Here is a 27,868-nt window from a genome sequence, read left to right as displayed (position 1 = left end):
AGTTTTTAATTAAATTGGTAAATTTTAAATGTTCTAACCTCACTTACAAAGCTCCCAGAATCATTGCGTAAAACCTGTATTAACAGTAAATACATTATCTAAATTGGACTAAATTTTCACTAAAACCATATTTTGTGGTTGAAATACAGCCACGGAAATCTTGAAAGTAAGAATCATGTGAAAAAACAACTCTAACAATATCTTTTGTGATCAAACATTATTGATTCCTCACTTATTTCCAGATTATTAATCTGTGTACAATTTTACATTTCCCGAGTCTTAATTGAAGGAATTATATGCCTTTGCACTTGCATGTAATTCAAAGATGAAATTTGCTTTCACAATGGCTTCATCACAGCAGGATGTATTGTAATAGAAAAGACAAAATTTCCAGTAACACAAAACAAAAATAATTTTATTTATCAACTTTAAAAAATCATATTGCAGTACATTACATACTTTTGAGAAAACAAAACAGGAGAAACTAGATGTCATTACAAATCACAGTTACATTAATTAATTATAGCTGATCATAAAAAAATTCAATTTAACCACACAACTGCAATGGTAAACCTGAAACACAAATTTAATAATTGTACAAAATATATGCTGCAGATCAACATTGCAGTTCCACAGTTAATATGGTGTTATAAAAAAACAAAAACAAAACAAAATTTCAGCACACATTAACTAAATCAAGTCTGAAACTATTTATTGTGACTTCTTGACAAAGTTTCACACAAATTTTTTCCTTTAACTTCAATTTGAACACTCTGGTTTCCAGTTAACAAAACAGAATGACACATATACCGATCAATACACATCACATTTTTCTTAGTCAGAAATGTTTAAGTTGGGGTTAGGATAACCATTTCTCAAAACTGCACCTCAGTATTTTAGAAGAATACAGCTACCGGTATATTATATAGTAGCACTTGTTTACATTTTCCTCCCTTGAACAAACAAAAAAAAAATCTGAATATGTGAATAGATCTTAATCCTTTTGGCAGCAATCATATATCGTGTTGAGAACTTCAACATTATTATCTTTTTTATAACTAAAAAACAATTGGGTTTAATGATGAAATATGCCTCGATCATGGTGTTTCTTTATCCATTTGTTCTCAGATACAAAAATTTACCCTTATCTATCCTATATTACAACGTAAGTTTATTTACATGTACATCAAATACTGTTGACTTCAAACAGCCACTGGAGATATTCAGCTTCTCCAAAGCAGACTAGAAATCCATACAAAATTATCAGAAATTAACTTTTATCTGCTAATGATCAGGAAGCAGCCTTTCATTTATTGGAGTTTCAAGTCGACAGTTGAAAGTTTTGAAGTAGAATGAAGCTTTAAGCTTCTTAATTTCAACTTCAAATCCAGAAAATTAGAGTTTCCAATACTGAACTACACAAACAGATCATAGATTTATTCGAAAAACAAAAATAGTTAATTTCATGAATCCGTAAAACAGTTACAGCTAATACACATAAATAGCCATTAAATTAATCAGGATATCAATGACAGCTGTCCATTAATCACGATTCCACCCAGAAAGTAAAATCATTTAAAACGACAAAGATCCATTATCCATTACACAAACATGCAGAATAACTAGGTTCGATTATACTGTTTTTTTTCTTTGCGTATGTAGAAATGCAAGTCATACATCAATGTGAGCAGTTTGTCTTCCAATCTTTCAGCTATTACAAGGTCTCTTACATCACCATAAATAATAATTATCACATTTCTGGTTTGTATTTTTTCGTTAATTTTAAAATGAATTACTTAGAGACACACACACTTCCTTTTCCCACATGTCAGAGCCTGCCGTCCGAAGAAATCCTCACTGATTAGGATGCTTTGGCTGAAAAAACACATTTGAAATACAATATATTGATTAGAATTTAAGACCCATCACACCAATTACCATACTGGAAAAAATCAATTGAAAATAATATGAGATAATTTTTTTGAATACTCAATACCATTTAAGGTATATTGTGAATATAAAACACTGTTCAGGATAAATGTTCAAAACTAACACCATATGAAGCCAATGATAACAATGACAAAGGGTTAATCTTTCATAATGAACACGACATACATTAAATCTTTATCACTGAACACCATATGTGGTAAATTTTTGATAATGAACACCATAATGATAAATTTTTGAAATACATTTGTAACATGGAGGGCGAGTCTTAACTTTGAACATCATAGGACAGAATTAACATTTTACTCCATATAAGGTAAATCTTTAACACTGAATTTGATTTCAGTACTGATACACATTTGTAGTTAAACATCATAAAGGGTAAAACTTACCACTGTAGGAGGATGCGGTCTTGGAGAATGCCTAGAACCGCCAAATTCATTAGATATTTTCTCGAAAAGGAATTTTGCTGTTCGTAGAATAGCTGCATGTAATACATATTGAAGGAACACTGCACCAAAACCTTTATAAAGCCCAGAAAATCCTTCTTTAATCACAATGTCTCGAAAACAGTCAACCACGCCATCGTAGCGTGTGCTGATGGGGATTACATCCATGCCAGTGTCGGTATTGTCGATAATAGTTCGTGTGCCCTGTAGATATAATCGGTGAACTACAGTCTCCATTGGATAAGTCATCATGTCCGCAAGCAGATTTCCAGTGAAGCTAGCTAACATTTCTGTGAAGAAATTCTCATACATCTTTTTGGCAACTGTGTGTCCATCCACCGGAGAAGAATTTGCCTATGTATCGAAAATTAATACACACTTTTTTATTAGCATTCAGCTTTAAAGAAAGAGTTTAATACAGGCTGTGTGAAAAATTGAAATGACAGTATATTATAGAACAGTATCTTTTGCACCTAGATGAAGAAGAGATGAAAGCATAGTTGTAAATATTTAAAATTTTCTTTCAATTAACTTTTTTGTGATCTTATTTTATCCTAAAAAATTTATGTCATTTACGTATACATAAAAACAGTTGCAGATTGTATGTATAATTCTAAAGATAAACACACAATAAGATTATATTATGAGAAAGGAGTGTTTATGAGGATTTTTAATGAAATATTGTACTTATCCAAAAGTTAGCCCATGTCTGGTAATAAGCCCATCTACACATACATGTATTGTCATTTTAGAAGTAGACATATCAACAAAATCTACACAATTGTTCTGTAATAAGCTCAAGTCCAACATAATGTGTTAGTTACTGGACTTATTTAAGGACAAATATAAGTTACCCTGGACTCCTGTTCCTCAAGTTTGATGGTAGAGATGACCGTGTACTTAGCAAGCTGCGTAATAGTGTAGGATGCAATGCCTAAGATGGCTGTTGGTAGAATTAGTTTCCAGACAGGTAGGAGGTGTGTGGTTTGTGGGGACCACCATCCCATCACGCGGGTCACACCTTCCATTAAGCAGTCAAATGTTCCAGGCCTCTCGCTAGACACATCGGACTACAATATATAAACAAAATAAGTACAGGGCCAGATTTTATAAAAAAATATTTCCTTAACATGTGACATGGTAAACACTATCAATGAAAGAAGTTTGAACAGATGTGGGCTGACAAAACATGTTGTCAGCAATGTTGAAACTTAAGTCAAAACTTCAGAAATTTTAGAGTTTGTTGTCTGTAAGTAAATACATACCAGGTAATATCCTAGTTCTGCTTCATATGCTAGATTACCACACCACAAACTAAAAAGATAGTCAGCCATTTTATTTTGGAAGACATAACTGGATCACTTGATCTACTTGTGTCTGTTTTCACTGGTCAGCCTCATTTTCAGTCTATGATAATGTGTTTTGGTTATACCGAAAAGTACGCTCACAAAGAGGAAGAGAGATAGTAAACCGTCATTTTTTTTTTCAGATAAAGTGACATTGATATATCAGGATCTTTTTATAACCTGGGAGGGTGTCTGTCTGCTATCTCTGTATGGCTTTGAACATGAATTGAATATAATGTAATTTATTCACAGTGATAAATCTAGAATATATTTTCATGGGTCCTTTTTCATCTTCATTGATAAAAATTAATGGGTCCCACAATGTATAATTTAAGTATTTCCATTAATTCTTCAAGTCCTATAAAAATCCTATGTGTACAGGACTTGGGACATGTGTGTAGATTTATCCTGGCATTCAACTGGTATCTAAGAGAAGCTGGTGAAAACTGACTTCTATCAGACTGCTTTTAAATTGAAGTAATACAGTGACATGGGTTCATATTCTGTGCCTGCCATCCTCAATACCCCAGGGGATTCAAACATTATCGATCTCTGCACCCCTGGAACCCGTCATGGCAAAATTGAAGGTTCGGTGTTTGACTCCTTGTGGACAGGACAAAAAGACTAGTGTGAGTGATCCTTAGATGTACATCAAATGAATTTCAAGGTCACATAACGCTATATTGTAATGGCTTTGAAATTGATTGATGCTCCTTTGTAATCTTCAAAAGGAGCATATCAGCCTGTGATTGGTGCTTTTTTTTTTATCCTGGAACCAATCAAATTACTTCATTTGTGCTTTCAACTTTGCTACAACATGTTCCAGAGCACAGAGAGAAAAAGTGATCATAACCCCTGGAGTATTGAGAATGTGTGCTCTATGACTTTTTACTCTCTAAATTGAAGGCTTCAACACTTTTAATCAAAGATAACAGCTGACAAACATCATCTCTAGCTTGTAATAACCAAACTTACTTGAACAGTTTCAAGGAGACTGGCAGCCAAGAATGGTGTAGCTATCATATACGAAAGCCTGAAAAGGACAAACAATCATCCATACACCAGTTAAAATGGAGAGCGCAAACTGAAAAGACCTCATGTTCATCAATAAAGTCTCTAGAAATAGAGTAATAATAATATAACAGTCATCAAACTGTAGAATCCAAAATTTACAGTTTACAGTATCAGTAATTAATTCTCAGGTATCATGATTTTATCAATTAATTAATCTAATTAATTAACTACATAATCAAAGCCTACCCTTTCAGGACCATGTGTTGCAGGTGCTTCTTAAGTGGACTGTGTTTTGATACCTCTCTGAAAGGAAAATAAGATATTTTGAGAAATATATTTTAAAGGTTGTTATTTTTGGGGTGCTCTTACTTTTGATATTTTAAGTCTGGGATAAGATTAAGTTGGAGAGTCCCATAATATCAGCACAAAAAAAAAACGTGTATTTTTCCTGTGTTTTAAAGTCATTTAATGCCTCTGTACTTACTTAGGAAGGGGGGTGACTTCACTGATGGCTGTTTCACTAACCATGAAGATTCCCTTTGCCAGAAACACACTCCCTATTCCTTTCCATAGAGTTCCTAGACCCTGTAAAAATCATCAGAATTTTTTTCTACATATATGCATCTTTTGTGTATCTAGAAACTATTTAATATATGTAGTTACCACAAAACCTGCTACATTCTGTGTGTATCTATTAACTGTTTAACATATGTAGTTACAATAAAACATGATATATCCTGTTTGATCTAGTAACTATCTAATATAAGTAGCTACCATCAAACATGATACATCCTGTGTGTATCTAGTAGTTATTTAATATATGTAGTTAATCATCAGAATTTTTCTACATAGATGCACCTGTGTGAATCTAGTAACTATTTACTATATGTAGTTAGCACAAAACATAATACATCCTATGTGTATCTAGTATTCATTTTATATCTGTAATTACCACCAAATATAATACATCCAGCATGTATCTTTTAACTATTAAATATATGTTGTTACCACCAACCAAACATTGTGATTTACAAACATATCTACATGTGTTTTTTTGTATTTCTGTGAAAAGTACTAGCATACTAATTTTGATTATTTTAGGTATCAAAATAGCATATCAAAGTCCCCATCAACAGTGTGGGATGTGACAGAATAAATTTTAACACAATCATTACGTGATTCTCTCACCTGTGTTCTCTCCAGGTTTAAAATCACATGGAACAGGGAAAATGGCGTCAGGTGATACCAAGAGGCATTGTGGTGAACCTGTAAATGATTTCAATATGATAAATATGAAACATTCTGTAATTTTTTTCTCTTTGACAATGCTTTCAAAATTGTTCATCAGATAATTTATAAAATCATTGAGTTTGAGCACAAGATATATGGTTAGTTTTTTTCTTTTTCTCCACACAAAAATTCACATAATCAAGTATTCATATTTTTTCTATACGCTAGGTAGCATTTAAACAATATTTTGCTGGGACATGGGAACAAACCAGAAACTCCTGACACAGAAAAATATTATAGATCATTAGATTAGACCACGAGACAAACCTGACACTGTCGACGCAGGACAATACATGGATGGGACAGGATGTGTTCTGCAAACACGCTACTGTAAAATGAAAGAAGTACCATCATTTGTCATATGTACGGAAGTCTTGTTACAAAAGTCCATTATTCGGCATCTTGCATTTTGATTTGCAAAAACAACTGATGAATAACATTCATATATTCAGATGTGACCTTGTTGTGACTGCACCTTAAGTCAAAAACATAGCAATATATCAAATTATCTGTATATGGCATGTATCAAATACATAGATGTTACGGTATATTAATTTTTATTTTCAAAAGGCCATAACAATCAAACTGACAGGTTAAGTCATCACTTAGATACTAGACATTTTAAAATGCTGTAAATATAGCCATATAAACAAGAGGCCCATGGGCCTTAACGGTCATCTGACAAAAAGCAAGCCAAACCTAGAAAGTGGGTTGAGGTCATTCATTTGAACAAACTTGGTAGCCTCTCCTCCAAACATCTTACAGGCCCAATATCAGCACTCATGGACTTTTGCTTGTTGAGAAGAAGTCGTTTGTATATTTTAACATATTTGACCCCTGTGACCTTGAAAGTGGGTTGAGGTCATTCATTTGAATAAACTTGGTAGCCTTTCCTCCCAGCATGCTACAGACCCAATATCGGCACTCATAGACTTTTGCTTATTGAGATGAAGTCCTTTGTATATTTTAACATATTTGACCCCTGTGACCTTGAAAGTGGGCCAAGGTCATTCATTTGAACAAACTTTGTAGGGCTCCATGCCAGCATGCTATGGGCCAAGTATTAGCCCCCTAGGCCTTCTAGTATTTGAGAAGAAGTTATTTAAAGATTTTGACATATTTGACCCCTGTGACCTTGAAAGTTGTTCAAGGTCATTCATTTAAATAAACTTGGTAGCCTTTCCTCCCAGCATGCTACAGACCCAATATCGGCACTCATAGACTTTTGCTTATTGAGATGAAGTCCTTTGTATATTTTAACATATTTGACCCCTGTGACCTTGAAAGTGGGCCAAGGTCATTCATTTGAACAAACTTTGTAGGGCTCCATGCCAGCATGCTATGGGCCAAGTATTAGCCCTCTAGGCCTTCTAGTATTTGAGAAGAAGTTATTTAAAGATTTTGACATATTTGACCCCTGCGACCTTGAAAGTTGTTCAAGGTCATTCATTTAAATAAACTTGGTAGCCTTTCCTCCCAGCATGCTACAGACCCAATATCGGCACTCATAGACTTTTGCTTATTGAGATGAAGTCCTTTGTATATTTTAACATATTTGACCCCTGTGACCTTGAAAGTGGGCCAAGGTCATTCATTTGAACAAACTTTGTAGGGCTCCATGCCAGCATGCTATGGGCCAAGTATTTATTCTAGTATTTGAGAAGAAGTTATTTAAAGATTTTGACATATTTGACCCCTGTGACCTTGAAAGTTGTTCAAGGTCATTCATTTAAACAAACTTGATAGCCCTTCATCCCAGCATGCCACAGGCACAATATCAGCAATCTGAGCCTTTTGGTTATTGAGAAGAAGTTGTTTAAAGATTTTAACATATTTGACCCCTGTGACCTTTAAAGTGGGTCAAGGTCATTCATTTGAACAAATCTGGTAGTCCTTCATCCCAGCATGTCACAGGCCCAATATCTACACTCTGAGCCTTTTGGTTAATGAGAAGAAGTTGTTTAAAGATTTTAACATATTTGACCCCTGTGACCTTTAAAGTGGGTCAAGGTCATTCATTTGAACAAACTTGGTAGAGCTCCATGCCAGTATCCTCTGTGCCAAGTATTAGCCCCCTAGACCTTCTAGTATTTGAGAAGAAGTCAATGAAAAGTTTACGGACGGCGCACGGCGGACGACGACGGACGAAGCATGATGACTATAGGTCATCGGACCCTTCGGGTCAGATGACCTAACAAATGTTACTAAATATTATCAAAGTCCGAACAAAAACAGAGCTGCCCAAATACCTTATTATAGGTGAGGTCTACCCAAAAACAATGTCAATCAACCTTGACTGAAATAAAAAAAACACCACCAACCTTGAAAGTCCTATGGCCCATCCTGCAAATGTCTGGACTTGCTCTGGAAAATTGAAATTTTATTGATATCACTACTGTTGATATCACATTCAACATTCATATCCATAATCTGCAATCATAACAATTTATGATGCAATCAATTATTTATCATGAAGAAAAAAAAATATTAATACTTCAAAATGTATGAAGTGTGATGGATATGTCTTTACATATCCAGCTTTGTTAAGAAATATTGGTAAATGTCTATAATTCATAAAAGCAACAAATTGGTGTGGGTTGTTATTACACACCAGTCTGTCACTCTGTGACTGTGTCTTGTTTACAAAGGGAGTACCTCAGGGTGCCACAGATGGCCCCCTGTTTCATAACAATTTTATCAATGATATTTTTAATATCATTTTCAAAAAAATTTTATTTGAATTTTAATACAACTATGGAGATGACAACACACTCTTTTTTTAGTGATAACCATGCCAATCCTACCAGCACACTAGAAAAAAGTCAAAACTGATATTTTTAAGTGTAGTTGCAACAAGATGCAAATTCAGAGAGAACCCCAACTTTTGAAATTGGAATGTAAAAAGGTAAAAAATAAAAATAAATATGAAAGTTCTCAAAAACTGCTTGGTGTTGACATGAACAATGATTTATTAATTTTGACCTGTTTATAAGCATGTAATTGGTTGTACATACCCCTACCTATTGTTTTCTAGCATGGCACTTCTGGAGCTCAAAAAATACTTAAAAATTAGAGACGATATGAGAAGTGCAGTCTCCTTTACAGAAAACAGATATACATAATCTTTTCTTATATCCAGACATCTAAATTGGTCTTTGTCAATACATGTCGTTATTGTTTAAAATTCAAATTATAATTTCTGACATGACTTTGCAGCTACTGCACTTCAGGTCAAGACAATCATGACTCTAAGTAAATTACTACTGTCTACTGTCTTGTACTAACTGTCCTATCTTTATACTATTACCTGCATATTTTCAAAGTCCTATTAATTTTTTCTGTGATTTTTTATTCATTAGTTTTTTGGTTTTGTCAGGGATATACGTCCCTGCTTTTGTTTTTTTATTTTTTATTTTCATTCCTTTTCTATTTTTTTTTATTTATATATACCCTGTAATATAATATGGTGTGATCTGTGTAATATTTCATTACACTTAAGCACTGTGAGTGTCCAAAGCCTTTTTGTAGACACAGACACCTGTATCTGGAACGTTGTTAACAACTCAAGCAAAAGTCTAGTCCATCATATACGATGCATAGTGGGCAGGATTTTTGTTGGGAGTTGCTTACATTTCTAACCTAAGGCCTAACAGTAATTCACCTTACAATAATCGAACAAATGGAAAGTGCAAAGATAAAAGAAGGCAATCATGAAACATACGAGTTTTGGACTAAATGTCGTACATATAACAGATATATTGCTCGACCGGCTAATAACCCTTTATTTATAATTAGCAAATCGTCCCACATGACATTGAATCGAATCCCTGAAAGAGTTAGCTCCCTTTTATTCCAAACCTGTTTGTCCACGATTTTGCTGTTGTTGCTGGTGCGATCGTCCTGTTCTCCCGTAAAATGCATCTTCTTGCCTCAGTTCTTGGTGTCTGAACGACTGTCTAAGGTCCCTTTCTTGAACAAAGGAACGGTCACTCATTTTTATAGCTCCAACGCAGGAACCAGCAACTTTAGCATTGCATGTCGGGCGGGGAAGTGTTGCATTTGACAGGTGCGTTCGAGTAAAAACACTGATGTCAATGACCATCAAAATAATTTGTACTTTGAATATTAACAAGATTTATATGATATTTTTGATTGAACATGCATTGAGTATTTTTTTTTGTATATGATAGACACAAACACCTTACGATTACCAACAAAGTTAATAAAGGTGCGTTCGAAGAAGAGTGTTATGGTGTACTTCCGGTCTTTTATTGGGGTAAATAAGTTTTGATTTCGATAAATATGATTCCCATGAAGACATATTCTAGTGCCATTGAACTCCGGTCATAGGAGCTGTATTTGATTGTGTCAAGCGATGATTTTGCAGTAAATCTGCGTTTACAGAGGAGTTTTAAACACAGAAATCTTATGCTCTACCTGTTATTATACTACCAAATTAGCACTAATCATATCAAAATCGAAAGGATAGCAACACCAAGGGAAAAGGTCAGCTAGAGGACCTCCGCTCAATTGTGTGTTTTTCCATTGTATAATCATTGCATGTAGAAATACATAACACTTTTCTTGCGGTATGCATGACGAAGCCCTTTTTTGTTATCACTATTTTATGAAGTCTTGCAATTCACAGGTCTACAGGGAAGGTAATTATGTTATCCTTGTTGTTGGTATTGATATTGTTGATATTGTCTTCATGTTTTATGATGTATATGTGCCACACTAAGCAATAAACACCAGGTTTTGCCATCATAGTGCTGCTTGCAGAATGCTTGCCTGTATTTCAGCGCATCCAAAGTGTACATAAAAGTGGTTAGCATTTCTGCACGTTCTTTATGTCTTCACACACAAACTGGTGAAAGGCAAAAAAATGACTGCACTGTAATACAAGAGTTTAAGGCCCTCAAAAAGATGTATGTAGTTAAAACCAGGGCTTGTCAAGCATCTGATGTGATAAATTTCTGGGTTGTGTTACAGTAACGATAATCATTGTTTTTAATCAAATTGCCCTTCGTCAGTCGTCTGTCCATCTTTAAACAATTCTTGTTATTGTTTTTTCTTGAGAAGCACAAGATAGATCACTCTCATATTTCAAATGTAAGTTTAGCTTAGTTCCTACATAGGCATAGTTCATTTTGCACTGATTAGAAAAATTGGCCAATTATTATTGCTATTTCTGAGAGGAATTTTCAAATTTCGTATACCAGGTAATCAAAAGCAAAAACATGGAAAAGAGAAAAGAAGGGAAAAGTTCCAACTTTGAAAGAACAAAAAATATCAAGAAAATACCAACATGGCAACATAATTGTATTTCAAACTCAAATTCCATAAAACTAGGGCAAAATATGAACAAAAGAATGATTTACACAGAGACTCCTGAAAAAGTACAAGGAGAATAAGAACAGGTGTTATGGAAGAGTAAGCATCTTCTGCTTCATTGACGACCCCCGCCATGTAAAGCTTGGTCAATCAAAGTAAGTAATGTCACATTATCAAATGAGAACAAGGTATACAACAACGGAACTAACAGGCAAACTAACGAGCATCAGCTTCATGTCACACAAAGAAATAGAATATTTCTCAATGAGATCACTATGGCCGACATAAAACTTCCCCATAATCATTCTGCATCTTTTGTACCCTTATGTTACGAGTTTGTCAGTCAGTTAATGACTTCTTGCATGAACATTGTGATAACAGGAACAGATCGTTGAATATTGAATCGACTGTGATATGTAAATGTCATAGGTTGGAGATGCATGGATATTGCTGTCCAAAAATTGAAAGTTCACAATAGGGAAATTGAAATCATCATGTTTATCTTAAAGCTTGTTGGAAAGCTGTCCATGTTGGTTTTGTTTTAGGGAAATATTGAGATAAGCAGCTGATGTAGAAGAATGTGTTGTATCTTTGATTTCTAGTTCAGGTGGATATATATGATAGATGTATTCAATAAATTTCTTGCTATTTAAAAGACAAGATGTTATCAGTACATATGAAGGTGAAATTAAACAAAAATTAAACAATGCTGGCTGCCAACATCCCACTGGGATCTCTTACCTTTCAGCAGATCTTTCATTTAATGACTTATATACATTTTTTCTGTTTTTAGCCATCTGGATTGATGACACTATCTTTTCATCATGGTAGTGAATCTATCAATCAGCTTATTGAACAACCCCAGTGCAGTTTTTTCCCCTGGACAAACCGTACAGGCATGTGTCAAATTCCACTCTACAATACCAAATCGTGTAAAAGGTTAGAATATTTGACATTACTTTTGTGTTGCAGCTACTGTAGAATGTCTTCCCTTAGTTGTTACAAAAGGAAGCTGTCCATGTCTGTAACAACATCTGGATTTCAGTGGATTCCATGTATGTTTCATCATCACAGACTCAATTGTCTCCCCTGTCTGTTGCAACATTATGATGTCAGTTGTCTCCCCTGTATGTTACAACATTATGATGTCATTTGTCTCCCCTGTCTGTTACAACATTATGATGTCATTTGTCTCCCCTGTATGTTACAACATCACAGTGTCAATTGTCTTCTCTGTCTGATACTATGTCATGGTGTCAATTGCCTCCCCTTCTGTCACAAATTCATTGTGCCATTTGTCTCCGCTGTATGTTACACCATCACATTGTCGGTTGTTCCTCCTGTATGTTACCACATAATAATCCCAGTCAGTTACAAAATCATGATGTCAATAGTCCTCCCTCCCTGTTATCATATCATGGTTTCAGTTATCTCCCTGTCCTTTATGTCAATTGTCTCCATTTTTTTTTAGTTTTTCAAATTACCTATTGTGATTGCCTTTTGTTGTCTTCTGTCAATCGGAGCCTGTAGCTTTCTGGCATGAAGGGCGACCAAGTTTGTGGAAATGAATGACGTTGACTCACTCTCAAGGTCACAGGGATCAAATATGTCAAAATGTTCTAACAATTTCGTCTCAATAACCAAAAGGCCCAGAATGCTGATATTTTGCTGGTAGAGCATGCTGGGTGAAGGTCTTTCACGTTTGTTAAAATGAATAACCTTGACCTACTTTCAGGGTCAGGGGGTCAAATGTGTTGAGCTCTTTCTAATAACTACTGCAACTAAAAGGTGCAGAGTGCAAATATTTGGCCTGTAGCATGCTGGCATGAAGGGCTACCAAGTTTGTTCATATTGGTGGTCAACAACTTTTTCTCAATAACCAAAAGGCCCAGGGTGCTTATATCGGGTCAGTAGCATGCTGGGTTAAAAGGAATGACCTTCACTTATATTCAAGATCACAGGGGTCAAATATGCTAAACTACAACAATAGAGAGTGTTATCAGCTCCATTTTAAAATTAAGTCTTCAAACTTTGGAACAATTAAAACTTTGTAAGTATGCATATAACAGTTCTGTTCTGCCTGCTCAAATGCTGTGACCTCAGGTGACAGTTAAGGCTTATGAGCCTCTTGTTTACAACTTCATGATGCCAGTTGTCTTCCTTTGCTGCTACAATATCAAAGTGTCAGTTGTACTCTTTTTTTGTTACCACAACAAAATCTGTTGTCTATCCTAGAGAGGCAGGGTCCAAAATTATAAATGTTTTCAAATATCATTCCTCTTCTGTTAGGAAGATAAATATTTTGACCAAATTTGTAGAAGCTTTAGCATTTCCCATCTTTTGATGAATACTGAACTGTCACTTATTGTGAATACAAATATGTTTATATGAAAACTAAAATATACAGGTGAGTTACATGTATATGGATCTCTTGTTGTAATATATACATACATGATCATAATCATTTAGCAATGTTGTATCATTTAAAAGACGTTATATAGACATATTTTACAGTATTGTGTACATATACTTGTGTGTATAGTTAAGCTTTTGATTAATCTTGTTTTAATTACAATTTGGCCACATACAGAACGTATAGATTATTTTTTTATGTAATTAAAGTTTTCAACTTTAGAGAGACATATATTTTAAAGAAAAGTATATATTTTGCTTGTTAAAAAAACCCTTAAAAACCAAAAAAAAATACTGTTAATTTGCAGGAGTGTATGCTAAGTTCAAAGGTGAATCTCACACAAGTTGGTCAACTGGATCTGGGGACAATAAACAAAGTCATAGCCAGACTGAACAATACTTCAAAACAGAGATACCACTATTCCAAGGTTTGTAATATCATCAGCCACTCTCCTTAAGGTCACCATCATCCTTTCTGTTTTTTCTGACCTTTATTCCATGAAATAAATTCAATAAACCTTAATTGATAATTTGGATAAATATAGTCTGGAGTCCTCTTTCATAAAATAATCCATAGTTTATTTTGGTCTTGCTTTTTCCATATAATGTAGATACATTGATAGACTGCTACAAAGAATGGTGATTAAATGTCCAGGACATTAAAAATCATAAATGAGCATTGATTTCCGTGGCTATGTTACATGGTCATGTTATGAGTCCATGTCTATATATTGGAAACAGCTCATTCCCCAACACCAACTCTGCCAACTTGAAAGGAAGGTGTTTATATAGGGAATCCTTTGAAGCTAAAGTTATAGTCTGTTTCAACTAAGAATGTCAACTTATTTTGTAAATATCTAATTTATTGTAATCATTTTCTTGTATCTTAGCTGCTGAGGGTGCTGATGGCAATTATGTGGAAATGGATCCTGGAAATTATGACTTCCCTGTCAATTTTGTATTACCTCCGCTTTTGCCCTCCTCTTTTGAGGGTGGCACTGGCTACGTTAGATACCTGATCAAAGCCAAGGTGAAGATAAAGGGTGGAACTGTTTACAGGGTTCAGCATCCTTTCACGGTCATCTACATGCTCGATCTGAACACCATACCAGAGGCTAGGGTCAGTATGAATGTTTATCTTGAAAAAACAAAACCAAAGAAATGACAAAAGTCAGGATATATCAATGCTTTATTGCCTCTTTCATGTTTCGTTTTAGCAACTTACTTGATATGACACTGTAAATTATCTTTGGCTTATTTCTGTACTTCCATTTTGACAGGATGTATAATGGTATTGCATCGTCCGTCTGTCGTAATTTTTACCTTACGATCATCAGATGGTGGGCTATTCAAATCACCCTACATCCACGGTCCTTCATCTATCCTGCTAATTTATTGTTATCCCTATTTCTTTAGAAGTGCCGGATGGATCTCTCTCAAATTTCACGAATAGGTTTACTTTTGGTCCCTAATTGCACCAATCAATTTTAGGACTGACCAGAAAAACAAAATTACGGACAAACGACCATCTTGGATTTCTTTTAATGCAGTTTGTTATCGCTATTTTTTTGAAAAGTTCTTGCTGGATCTCGCTTAATTTTCTTATGTAGGTTCTCTATGACTATAGTTGGGCCCATTCTATTTTGGGACTGTTGAGGGTTTACAAGAACTGCTGGATAAGCTTGCGAGTTACTCTGAACAGTGGAATTTGACAGTAAATATTGATAAGACTAAGATTGTGGTATTTCAAAAAAAGTGGGAGGATTCGCAATGATGAAATTTGGTTTTGTGAAGGTAAAACAGTCACTTGTGTAGATCAATTTACCTATTTCGTTGTTTTCTTTAAGTACAACAATAAGTTTAATTGTAATCAGAAACAACTATCTGATCAGGGACATAAAACAATGTTTGCTTTATTTTCAAGATGCTCAAATTCAAGTCTTAATTATAAAACTATGTTACAATTGTTTGATACCTATGTTAGTAGCATACTGTGACATGCCTGTGAACTATGGGGATCTATTAAAGGTCCTGACATCAAGAATGTACATTTTAATTTTTGTAAGAAACTGCTCAAAGTTCAGAAATCTGTATGTAACATTATGGTATATTTCAAACTTCAAACTTTGGATTGTTTAATGTACATTGAAGTTGTCTTCCTCTGTCTGGTCGTTGTAATAAATGGCGTTCTCATCGTCTGATGGTGGGTCAGTAGGGTCAGTGGCGCCATGGGTCATGGGCGGGTCATGTTACTGTATAGTTATCGTTAATTGGCTAATCACACGCTGTCACTCACTCACACTCGAGGTGAGGAGACGACCCAAGCTGTTTATAACACTGCTGGGCTAACCCTTATCAAAACACCAATTATCGAAATGAGGACTTGTCATACTGGTAAGCTTACTGTACCATTATGGAGAATAACTGTTGTTATAAACAATTAAGTGAATTCTTCAATGGTACCTGTAAGTTATACACAATGCGACATGCTCTCGGCCATTATGACATTAGCGTACGTGAAATGAAATCGGCAGCTTCAATTTGCATTTTTTACCCGCGGACATTACATGGAAGGTGGGTTTTTTCCCCAGATTTTTGTGTCAAAAAAGGGGTGCGGACATTACACAGATGCGGACATTACGTGGGTTTTTACGGTAATATCCTTTTGGATTGTTGTGTGTTTTACCGTTCGATGGCCCTAATGACCTTCTATGTGTGGACGGGCCGTTAAAAATATAATAATAATAACCATTAACATGTATCAGGAAGTATAGAATTGTAAAGTATTGGTTTAATTTACTTTGCTCTGATAATTTTATCTTGAAAACAGCATAAATTTTTTTATCAGAAAGGAGCCCAGGAACTTGCTTTAAAGCTCCAATATACGTAAAAATCACTATGAAAAAACAAACTTTATCTTATTTTCCCCGTAATATATGTAACAAAACAGATACTTTCCTTTAATTAAAGAAAATAAAACTGACTGTTTTCAATTTAAATAAAAATGGAAAAAAATCGGAAAATAAACAATGTGGGACCCACAATAATTCATACATTACCGCTCGTAGCAATGACATTGCGCATGCGCATATTCCGTGTGTGTAAACATGGCAGACGCAGTACAGACGTTCACCAGTCGCTTCCTTTCTTTCCAATCATACATCAGGCCAATTCTGAATTCTTACGTTATAATTGTGCGTCGTATCGTTTCTAAACTAATTATTCCTTCTAATAATTTCCCAAAAACTGAATGTTTATCACAGGAATACCTCAAGTCTTCGCAAACAATGTTTGTAAACAAAAACTTACCGTAGACATATCTGCATGTGCTTCCTCTATAAGTAGAAACCTCAACTCTCGCAAGATCAGGTCATGAACTTTCCGACGTGGTTCGGCAACAATCGTAATTTTGATGGCGGCGTGCTTAAAATGGGGGTGTGTTTACAAATAGCGAGTTTCAACTGCTCATATATCAATACTTTATGCACAAAGTCATGGTAACTATTGTTTGAATAACTTAATTCTAACTACATCTTAGAGAATATCTCAATAATTATGTGTGATTCTACACTAAATTTTTGGTGACTGTTACATATATTGGGGCTTTAATTGGGTTCATTATGTTAAGAATGAATTGTTTGCTTTGAGCTTAGGTGTTGTATGGCTAAGCCGGTCAGCATCTGATGTAAAAAAAATTTGCCAATTATACGTCAAAGAATTTTCGACCAACTCCAGTCGTTAAGAGCTTTATTAGATTCTTTCGCTAAAAGCTATTTATACAAATATAAGTGTTATTTATACAAACATATACAAACATAAGTGTTATTTATATAAACATATTGTAGATCACTTTTCTGTGCAGTGTTATTTGACAATACAGAAGAATTACATTTATCTACACATTCTGCAATTGGGACAGGTAGATATCGTAATGTTACTTGGGCTCAAAGATATTGTACTTTTTGTAATTCAGACTTTGAAGTCGAAGATGAATAACATTCCATTTTAATATGTGATACATATAAACATGTAAAAGTATAATACGTAAAAACCATCTATGCTAAAGCTCTACAAGTTTTGTGTGTTAATAATATCAAGGAATTATGTCGACTTGGTAAATACATTTCTGAAGCAAACAACTTAAAAAGCTAAATTTGTGTTCCATTCTTCACTGCATACATAGTTTTTGCCTTGTTGTGTAATGTACATGTATGAACATGCTCTACTGATGGGCCGTCCAGCCTTAAGTTAATAAATGAATGGAAAAATGAAATGAAGTTGGGCCCATCTAATTTTGTCACTGATCAGGGAAAAAAAATAGGTGGACAGTAAGCTATCTTATATTTTGACTTTGCAAAATTGTTATCGCTATTTCTTAAGAAGTGCTGGACGAACCTCTCTCAAATTTCTTATGTTAGCTCCCCATTGTCCCTAGCTGTGCTCATTTAATTTAGGAATTGATCAGAAAAGCAAAATAGCCGAAAGGCAGCCATCTTGGATTTTGACTTTGAAAGTTTGTTATCGCTTTTTCTTGAGGAATACTGAATAGATATTACTCAAATTTCATGTGTAGGTTCCTCTTGGTCCCTAGTTGTGCCTGTTTGAGTTTGGGACTGGTCACAAGAAACAAAATGACTTTGAGGTAACCATTTTAGATTTGGCAAGTATAGATTATCATCACTATTTCTGCAAAGGAATCTTCAAAATTCTTATCATTAAGAGCAAAAACATAGAAGGGAAGAAATAAGAAGGGAAAAGATCTAACTTTCAAAGGGTATATAAAGATCAAACAATGGTGGGCACCAAGATTCCTCTGGAATCTCTTGTTTATTGTACATATATCTCCTGCCAATGTTTTCAACCAATCTCTTTTAATTTTGGTAGGCATAATCACCTGATCATGAAATTGTGTTTTCCTCACAGGAAGTGTTATTTTAATGTATATTTTTTTGGAAGAATTGCCACTTGTTTTCAAAATCTTAATCATGTCTGGACACTCTCAGTTTTCAACTGCAGATTTCTTGGTAGGCTTAATCACTATGAAGGGAAATTGTGTTTTCCTGAAAGGCATTTTGATATTCTAATTTTTAGAATGTTGTTGCTTTTTATCTGCTTATCTGGCCTGAAGGCAAAAGTTAGCATATACTGTGGCGCAGCGTCCGTCATCTGTCAACCGTCGTTGGCTTTTTTTTCTTTAAACAACTTCTCCTCAATAACCAATGGACCAAATATTTTGATATATGGCTGTTATGTTCCCAGAATGAAGCCTGACAAAGTTTCTGAAAAGAAATCTCCTTGGTCTATATTCAAGGGATCAGATTTGTTAAAACCTGTAAACAGCTTCTTCTCATTAACTCATAGGCCTAGAAGCATGGTATTTTACTGGTGTATATATATATATATAACCAGGTGAGCATTGCAGGCCAATTGGACTTCTAGCTTTTTTCAGTATTTTTATCTTTATTTATCTCCTCACTCAGAATTTAAGCAATTTCCTTAAAACATGGTAAGCTTTATAACTGTTACATGAGAATTAGTAATAATGGAAAGAGTTGTTGCCCTTTGGTTTTTTTGCAGCTTTTAAAATTTCTGGTTCTGAGGTTTCTTCTCTCATTTTTTAACTCATCTCTTTAAGTATGCTTTAATCATCAAAACATTCAGATATCACTGGTTTTTCCTTACAGCATTTTGACGCAATATTTCCATTTCCATATTTGTGCTCATTTCAATACAATAATGTTTTTCTCCTTGGCACGGAATGTATATTGTTCTGCTGAAAGTTGTTGAAGTTTTGCGCATCACTGTATGAAAGGAAAATGGCTTACGTGCAAACCTGCACACCTTAGTAGCAGTGATGTTTGAGGAGCATTGTCAATTGTTTTTTTTTTCATCGTCAGATGCCAACCCAGATGCAGGACACTAAAACTGGATGTTGTTGGTGCTGTGAAACAGGCCCTGTAACATGCATGATACGTTTAGACAAACAGGGCTATGTTCCCGGGGAGAGCATATTTATCAACGCAGAAGTCACCAATAATGGAACTTCATCAATACGAAATACCAATATTAGTCTGCGTATGGTAAATTATGGTTTACCTGGTTTTTGTCAAATTTCTACTTTCTAATTTTTCTTTTCTATTTTCTTGAGTATAAAGGTCTGTAAGATTCAAGAAATTATTATAAATACATTATTGAATATTCTCATTAAAATGTGTTATTTTTCCTGGAAATATTTCACAGACATTTCTGATTTCGCAATGTAAAATACAAGAAAAAAATAACTTTGATATTTATTTTTTTTTCCTTTTATACAAAAACAGTATTAGTCGCAGAATTTTAAATTAGATATACATTTTACTGTTTCGTTTTGTTCGAACAGTTACCTGTACATCCACTAAGCATGTGTAAAACAAATACTATATAAGTCTTATGGGTCTCCGTTTCAGACCACAGAGTTCAGGGCACATGGAAGTACAACAAAGCATCATAAAGTAATATCAACGATTTCCCATCCAGCCGTTGGTCCAGGGCACTCTGATGTTTGGAGTGGTGAACAACTTGCTGTTCTACCAACCCCACCATCCTATTTGTATGGATGTTCGATCATTGACATACAGTACACATGTCAGGTAAGGACTGCCACAAAAATATTCAATGATGTACATAATTACTTGTTTTTAATAAGAATGCATACATTTCTGTAACATAAATCATTATTCTTTTTATGTCCCCAGTATTTGATATTGGTTGTGAGGCATATAATGTTTGATAAGAAATTTGCATGCTGACTGGTATCCATTTATAATTGATGGATTCACAACTAGAATGAATGTATTACTCACGTATTTACAATAAGAAGAAGAAAACATGTAAGTTTTGGGATTTTAATTTTTTGGGGGATTTTGAAAGGTTCATAAAATTTGTTAATAAAGTTAGATATTCGCAATAATAAATTCTTTGGGTAGGAGGAAGAGGGTCATTCATGCCTCACAGACATATTCTATTTTATCAGTCTTCTAACCCCACCGGGAACCAGAAGGACTGAATTTTTTTGTTGCCTCTAGGGCCAGTTTATATTCACCTCATTATGGGATATTTCAAACAGTGATGAGCTGTTTATGTCTAAGATCAAAGGTAGGTAGTTGTACTTCAGCACTTAATTAATAGAAATTAATTTAAAAAACAAAAATGTTTGTATGACAAAACAAATAATCAAAATATAAGTATCAATCACAACAGTCTGCAGAGTGGTTGTTCCGTGTATTTATATAATACCGTCTACGGGTTTCGCCCTCTCGGGCTTCTTCAGGACGTCATGAAGAAGCCCGGGAAGGCGAAACCGATAGACGGTATTATATAAATAGATCCTGAAGAAGCCTGGGAGGGCGAAACCGGTAGACGGTATTTTATAAATACAAGGAACAACCATTCTGCAGACTGTGGTGATTGATACTTATATTCAGATTTTCTCTCTTGCTCAATCACCCTGCATACCTGAGGTATCCAGCTGGGGAGTGGAGGAACCTACAAACCACCTAACTTGAATGAACGGCGTTGGCTCTATCATCTGAACAAATAATCAAGATTTATGAGCTAGGAACGTTTTGTTATCATGACCTTTACAGTTTGAATGAGACAAAACGATACAATGCATATTTTGCATAAAGTGCAGTTTAAATATTACTATTAATTTATCAAATACTGACTTTGCTGAACTATCATAGATGAGATGGTGTAGGCATTGGAGGGGGTGCTGAAATGTCATGGGGTTAGGGATAGGGAAGGGAAGATGAGGAGGGGGTGAATTGTATAGATCACTTTGTCATTACACAGCAATGTTCAAAACTTTTGTACAGATCTCATGAATCCCTGATTTAGTTCTTAAGTATATCATGGTATCACTACATCTAGTTTACTCCAGATTTTTTGTTGAAGGTGGAAGATAAAAAATCAGACTAGTAAATATTTCATGAACCCTTGAACAGATTTTGTTAATACCAGAGTCTTCACTACATGGAATCATTCTATCAACTGTTACAGCTGATTATATTTTGTTGAACAGTTGTCAGGGTTGAAGGGTCAATGTCCCACTCTGTCATGTTTGAAATGCAGAGCTTGTTGTCTTAGATATCTCATGAAACCAGGAACCCTAGACAACTTTATTGATATTCACGACATGGTACCATAACATGAAGTCCTACACCTGATTATATTTTGGTGGTCACTGGTCAAGGTGAAAGGGTCAATGGTTGACCACTTTTGAAATAAAAATGTCAGGATTTAGTGTGGTAAGAATTGTGAGCACCTGCTGGTCACTTGGTAATTTTTCCAGTTTGTCATTGTTTTTTTATTTATCAAATTTGTCTGAAAGAAGTCATGGAAGAAATTCAGTTTGGCATGAACTAGCTATTTCTCATTTCATTCTATCTTTCACAGCTTGCTGCTGATATGGAAGGGTCTTTAATGGACATTAATTTTGATTTGCCGATCATAATTGGAACTATCCCATTGCGTCCTGAGGGATTGTTCCAATCTCCTGCCCCATTTCAGCCAGGACAGCCTTTAGAAACAACCTGGGGTAGTAACCCTGACCAACAGCCTGGCAATATACCAATGAATAACATGGCCTCCGCTCAACCAATCACTTCACAGCCCCCATACCCTGCTGATGGTAATGTGCTGCTAATTCTGTAGTCAATAGTTGAATCAGGTCATATTAATGCTGTCATTCACTTAAGCAAAGTCTCTGCAAATGTATAGCTTGGCATCTCATCAGTATGTAACAGAGATATAATTTTGGTCTTCTGGTTAAAAATGATGAAATTATATATTTATATCAATTACGACGTCTCAGTACATGAAGTAACAATCAGTCATTTCACATTAGGATTAATTTGTTTCATAGAGCAATAGCGATGATGCTGAACTCAAGTTTAAGAAGTTTAAAATTTATTTATGATATGATGAAGGAAATCATGTATTTTCCTGAAAATTTTTGATGTTAAGAGACAAGTGTTGTGTGATGTCTTAGTGATTAAGGGACATACATTGTATCATGATTAGACAAGTTTATAATGTCATAGGACAAATATCATCATATGACCATTTATAATGGTAGGGGACTGTAACTGGCCAAGACAAGACAGGAATACCTGACAATGTTGTATATCTGTATTTCACAGCCCCGCCAAGCTATGAGGAATGTATGACAACAGACCGAGTCAGGATTATGCGTCAAAACAGCAACAGCGCAGACACAGAAGATCATTTTACCAATTTCACACCCTCCTACCCTTATTACAAGCAGAAATCATAATTCTTCATAGCATTGGAAACAAGGGCCACAATTCCTTTTGATATTGAAAATAGAGAACTCTTCAATGTAGAAGGAATGAAAAGTTATGATGATATTAAAGGCATTGTTGCTCATCAACTATGGTGACTTTGGTAGTAGTACTTCAAAAAGATCAATCTCTCCAAAGCAATTTGTAATGTGCTCTTGTAGTGAAACCAGAAGCTGTGATGTGCATGTCTTGACAGCCATAGCGCAACTAACTTCCTGTGTCTGTGTCATAAGATGGAAGCACAGCAATGATTGGTTGGTGTTTAGTGGCATTTGTGAAAGCATTAGATGGAACTGTCAGTGTATAGTAAATGTCAAATGATCAAATTTATCATCACTGACCATGATTAGTTTTGCTTTGTGTGTATATATTATATCGATTTCTGTGGCCTGTACTGTCAAAGTTTGCTTCCCAGTCGGAGATACACTTTATTCTTTGCTATTTCAGGAGAATCACCAACAAAATAACTTCTTTACTTCCTATAATTAGCCCTCCTACCTTTATCATTTTGTGAAGGGTCATGTACTTATTGATGTAGTAATACATATATTTTGCTTACTGTATTGTCGATTTTATGTACTTTCAGCTGATGAACACATTGAGGATATATTAATCTATTAAGGACTCGCACAACTGGATCAATCATTTTATGTTATTACTTAGCATTTAAGCTAATAGCATTGATATTTGAAGTTCAATACATGTAACAACTGTCTAGATTTATAGAAACATACTGGTTAAAGGCTACAAATGGCATAATTTGGTAAGTTAAATGGCATCTCAGACTATCATTGCTTCAGAAGTCAACAACCAGAAGTTTACAAGTGAAATAACCACCCACTTAAGGAAAAACCATGACATTTTGCACCTGTCTAAGACTGCCCCACAGATACTGATATGTATAAAAACTGCACATTTTTATAAAGCCAAACACATGAAGATATCTGTCACCATTTATAAATTAAGAAATCCCAGTAAACACAATCTGTTACCAACTCTGATTTTAGGTGGGGGCTCTATGTAGGTAGACGAAACTGAATCCGAATCAGTCATTGGCTGATTTAGTTGTAAGAGTCCTTAAGTCTTCAGAAATGATAAATATATTAGCCAAGTTCGGCTTACATTTTGGTATCTTTCTTGATTGCACGGCAAATTTGAAGATACAGTACCAAATTATTAGCAACACCAATGAAATTTACTTATGTCTTCATACTGAAAACACCATTAAATAGACTTTTGCTTACATTTTACTTTTTGTAATTTTGTATCTGGAATTTTGATTGGTCAGTTTTGCAAGATGATAGCTGTTTCTCAAAAGTGTCCGTTTGATATTTCGCTGTATATCACCAGTGAAGATATAATAAATTGTTGTAACATTTTATTGATCATCATCTTTTACCTAGTTGTCTATTGTTGTATGGGTTGTTGGTCATTGTAATGGGTTGTCTGTCAATATTTGAAGTAATTAACTCCTCCACAAACTGAAGATAATATGCCATCAAAATGTTTAAGGTAACGTGTCAGCCCAAAGTTGATACAATTAGAAATGCTTTCCTGAAGACTATATGTAGATAAACAAAAGTTTTATTATCAATTTTTCAAAATGATTATAATCTTTAAGTATATTGTTGTATTCTTAGCCCATGAGGAAAAACTGCTATACCATTAAGTGACTTAGCATTACTGACAAATCTCTCCTTACTAGCACCTTGCATTTTTCAGGATAAAACATAAAACTTCAAAAATCCAATTTACAATAACAGGCATTTTGAGGACATCTTTTAACATAGTTATAACTGCAGATTATGTGTACCATGTTTAGATCTGTCAAGATGATATGAGGTTTGCAAGATTTATTTCAAAATAGCTAAAAAACTTATTTCCTTTTAAAAAAAACATATGAATTAAGAAGGTGGTATAAAAAACCACTTTAATTTTATTTTCAATTTTATCCAAGATATATTCTTATGATTAAATTGTCTCAGGTATTAAATATATTGTTTTGAAAAAGAATTATCCCGGTATTCAAAGTTGAAGCTTAAGATATCAAGATAAATTGTGGATACATGGAAAATTAATGCTAATAACTGTATCTGTATTTTATCAACTGTTTGACAATCAGTTGTTGTGCCTTTGTACGTAAGTGCAGATAGATATCTTTTTTTCTCCAAATCAAATATTTTTGCTTTTTTAATACTTCATTGCTAGGAAACCCGGTGTGATTTTGATTACTACCATGCTTCAATATGATTTTACACTGTAACCGTCAAAATAGTATCTGTGATAGAAATGTTATTGGAATGTATTCAGATGGGCAATTTAGATCTGTCAGTTCTTTCCAATAAATCAATTTTTTTACCCATTTAGGGATAATGCTTATGATTCCCTGTTTACAAGAAGAGCCGCACATAGTCTGGGCCAGTCAATTATATGTACTGTATTTTATTCCAATAATAAGCCCAAACCAGCAATAATTCTAATAATATTTATCACTATTCCATACAATGAATAACTGGTGCCATTTCATCATCCTGTAATAAGTCTGCTCCCTGACTGGGAGTTACTAGCAATATGTCCGTCATTTAGACTTAATGCAGAATAGATAGGTATGCATATTTTTGTAAAAGGATTTAAAAGTTTTGATGATCTGGAAAAGACAATTTAGAGAGATTTAGAAACACAAGAAAAAAGTGAAGCCATTTTTGGAGTCAATTAAACTATTATTTAGGATTTTTTTAAGCTTAAATTGTCAGAATCTTCGGAGCTGTTCAGGTAATTTGTACAGTTAGAATATGGTAGTGAAATATTCTTTTTATGTGTACCATGGTATTTTATTTGTTAATCACTGATGCATTCATGATGTATTATGATATATTAACCTAGAATATACACTTTAATTTACACTTTCCATAGTATGCCGTGGGAAACAAAACTGCATACTGTAAACAAGCTTTCTTTTGTGACTTTTTACTTGCGCAATACCAAACCAGAATGAACTGAAACACTTTTGTCATTTTTCATCATTCCTATCATTGGTAAAAAGAATCGACTTTTAAGGAATTGTTTCGATATTGAAATTCAAGAAATTCAATTACAGGAGAAGAAAGTTTGTTTACGGTATAAATATGTATATATGTTTTACACTGTACTGTTGTTATTCATGGTCTACTTTGTGCAATATTTTGTTTTTTGGGGTGTTAAAAGAATTTTTTACATCTTTACATATGTTTATCAATCTCATTGGTTGAATATTTAAGTTCTTTAACATATGTTATTGTGTGTTTGTTCATTTTATACTCTCATTCATATTCTGTATTTAACTGACATGAGATTTGTTTTTTGAAACATGATAAAACTGCTGTAGAAGATCAATATTTTTCAATTTTTATTTTTACTACAGATATAGAAAAAAGAGGTTTAAGAAACTAAACCCAGTGAAGGATGTAGCTGTTTTGTTGTTCACTGAGCCGTGACATCATTGAGATCCCTTCTCCATCACAGCTGTTATCAAATCTTATCTACCTATGCCCCATATTACAGTAAATGGGGATTTTGCACTGACTGGTCTGACCAGAACCATTTTGTTGGCCAAGGAGAAGTGAATCTCTTTTTCATTTTTAACAAAACTAATACTGATGAATTAAAGTGATGTCACTAACTTTACAGGAGTCAGAAGATTACTTGGTTTTTCATTGCCATTTCTTTGAATATTGTTGTCTTCATATTTCAAGCTGAATGTGGTATTCAGCTTTAAATAGCTTAAACATGCATGTTTTTTTAAATGAATTTCAAAAGTAAAAAGTCTTTTGTCACAGAAATTAGCACAATCGATTTGAAAATTCTTAAGCTTTTGACTACTGTTTATTTGGAGAAAATTGGTTATGTACTTACTGAGAAAAATGGTTTAAAAACACAGCAAGGCTATTTAACTCGACTTTCTTCAATATAGCATTGCAAAGAGGTATAGGTAGTTTCCTCTATATCATAAATCCCTGATCTAGTTTATTTTTCATCTGTTGTATATTTCTGATTTTTTTCTCATAATACTATATCCCTCAGGCAATAATTTACCAATTAACTGTTAAGGTAGAGAGCCCCATGCAGTTTGGTTCTGTACACATCCTTTGTAAAGTTTTAATTTGCACATGTTTTATCTTAAGTATTAAAATCAATATAAAAGGCCAATTAGTTGCACTTAAATTTCATGTACAAAAATTACTATTTGTCAAAATGCAAATTGTAACTGACATCTAAATTGTAAAATTCCATAAAAGTTGTAGCTTGTGAAATGAAGTTTAGAAATTTGACAGATTTTCATGTTTCTTATAGTTTTCTATGTCCTAGACTGATACCTCATGATTCCCTCTGGCTGCTAGTATTAATCCTCCACACCCATTGGTAATTCTCTACCATAGAAGGATTATATACTTTATTTGTTCCTAAGAGAGTACATCATTCACCCTTGCTTGGTATAAGGTTCTTTGTGATATCTCAGAATTCATGTCGATGATGTATGATACTGTTTGTAGAGTGAGTAGCTCTGTAATATACCCCCATGATATATAGGATGCTTACTTGGGTATTAATCATGTGGTCCGCTTGTTTACATATATATGTATAATGTATAAAAACTAGAAATAAACATGGAAACTGAGTATTCTTCCTTTTTCTTGTTCTTTGTTGTTATTTTTTTACTTTTTCAAAACCTGATAACTTACATATGTGTTAAATT

The 27,868-nt window shown here is 34.2% G+C and overlaps 2 protein-coding genes across 2 annotated transcripts; one reads left to right on the top strand and one right to left on the bottom strand.

Annotated features, from left to right (window-relative positions):
• Positions 1 to 397: 397 nt before the first annotated feature.
• On the bottom strand, positions 398 to 10,083 carry LOC132543130 (mitochondrial outer membrane protein SLC25A46-like). The gene is made up of 10 exons (XM_060206591.1): positions 9,905 to 10,083; positions 8,368 to 8,410; positions 6,314 to 6,374; positions 5,945 to 6,022; positions 5,241 to 5,341; positions 5,003 to 5,059; positions 4,718 to 4,775; positions 3,251 to 3,466; positions 2,340 to 2,750; positions 398 to 1,875 (listed from the first exon to the last, which is right to left on the bottom strand). The coding sequence occupies exons 1-10, from the start codon at positions 10,038 to 10,040 to the stop codon at positions 1,855 to 1,857; spliced, it is 1,182 nt and encodes a 393-aa protein (XP_060062574.1). The 5' UTR covers positions 10,041 to 10,083; the 3' UTR covers positions 398 to 1,854.
• LOC132543129 (arrestin domain-containing protein 3-like) lies at positions 10,006 to 27,785 on the top strand. The gene is made up of 8 exons (XM_060206590.1): positions 10,006 to 10,112; positions 12,174 to 12,319; positions 14,101 to 14,220; positions 14,683 to 14,912; positions 19,690 to 19,872; positions 20,239 to 20,421; positions 22,229 to 22,463; positions 22,975 to 27,785. Exons 2-8 carry the CDS (start codon positions 12,205 to 12,207, stop codon positions 23,106 to 23,108), a joined length of 1,200 nt encoding a protein of 399 aa, XP_060062573.1. The 5' UTR covers positions 10,006 to 10,112; positions 12,174 to 12,204; the 3' UTR covers positions 23,109 to 27,785.
• Positions 27,786 to 27,868: the final 83 nt, after the last annotated feature.

Source organism: Ylistrum balloti, unplaced genomic scaffold (assembly GCF_031769215.1).
Source record: "Ylistrum balloti isolate Yb309-2 unplaced genomic scaffold, AGI_CSIRO_Ybal_v1 Utg369740, whole genome shotgun sequence".
Taxonomy (NCBI): Eukaryota; Metazoa; Mollusca; class Bivalvia; order Pectinida; family Pectinidae; genus Ylistrum; species Ylistrum balloti.
This window is presented reverse-complemented; position numbering and strand designations above follow the sequence as displayed.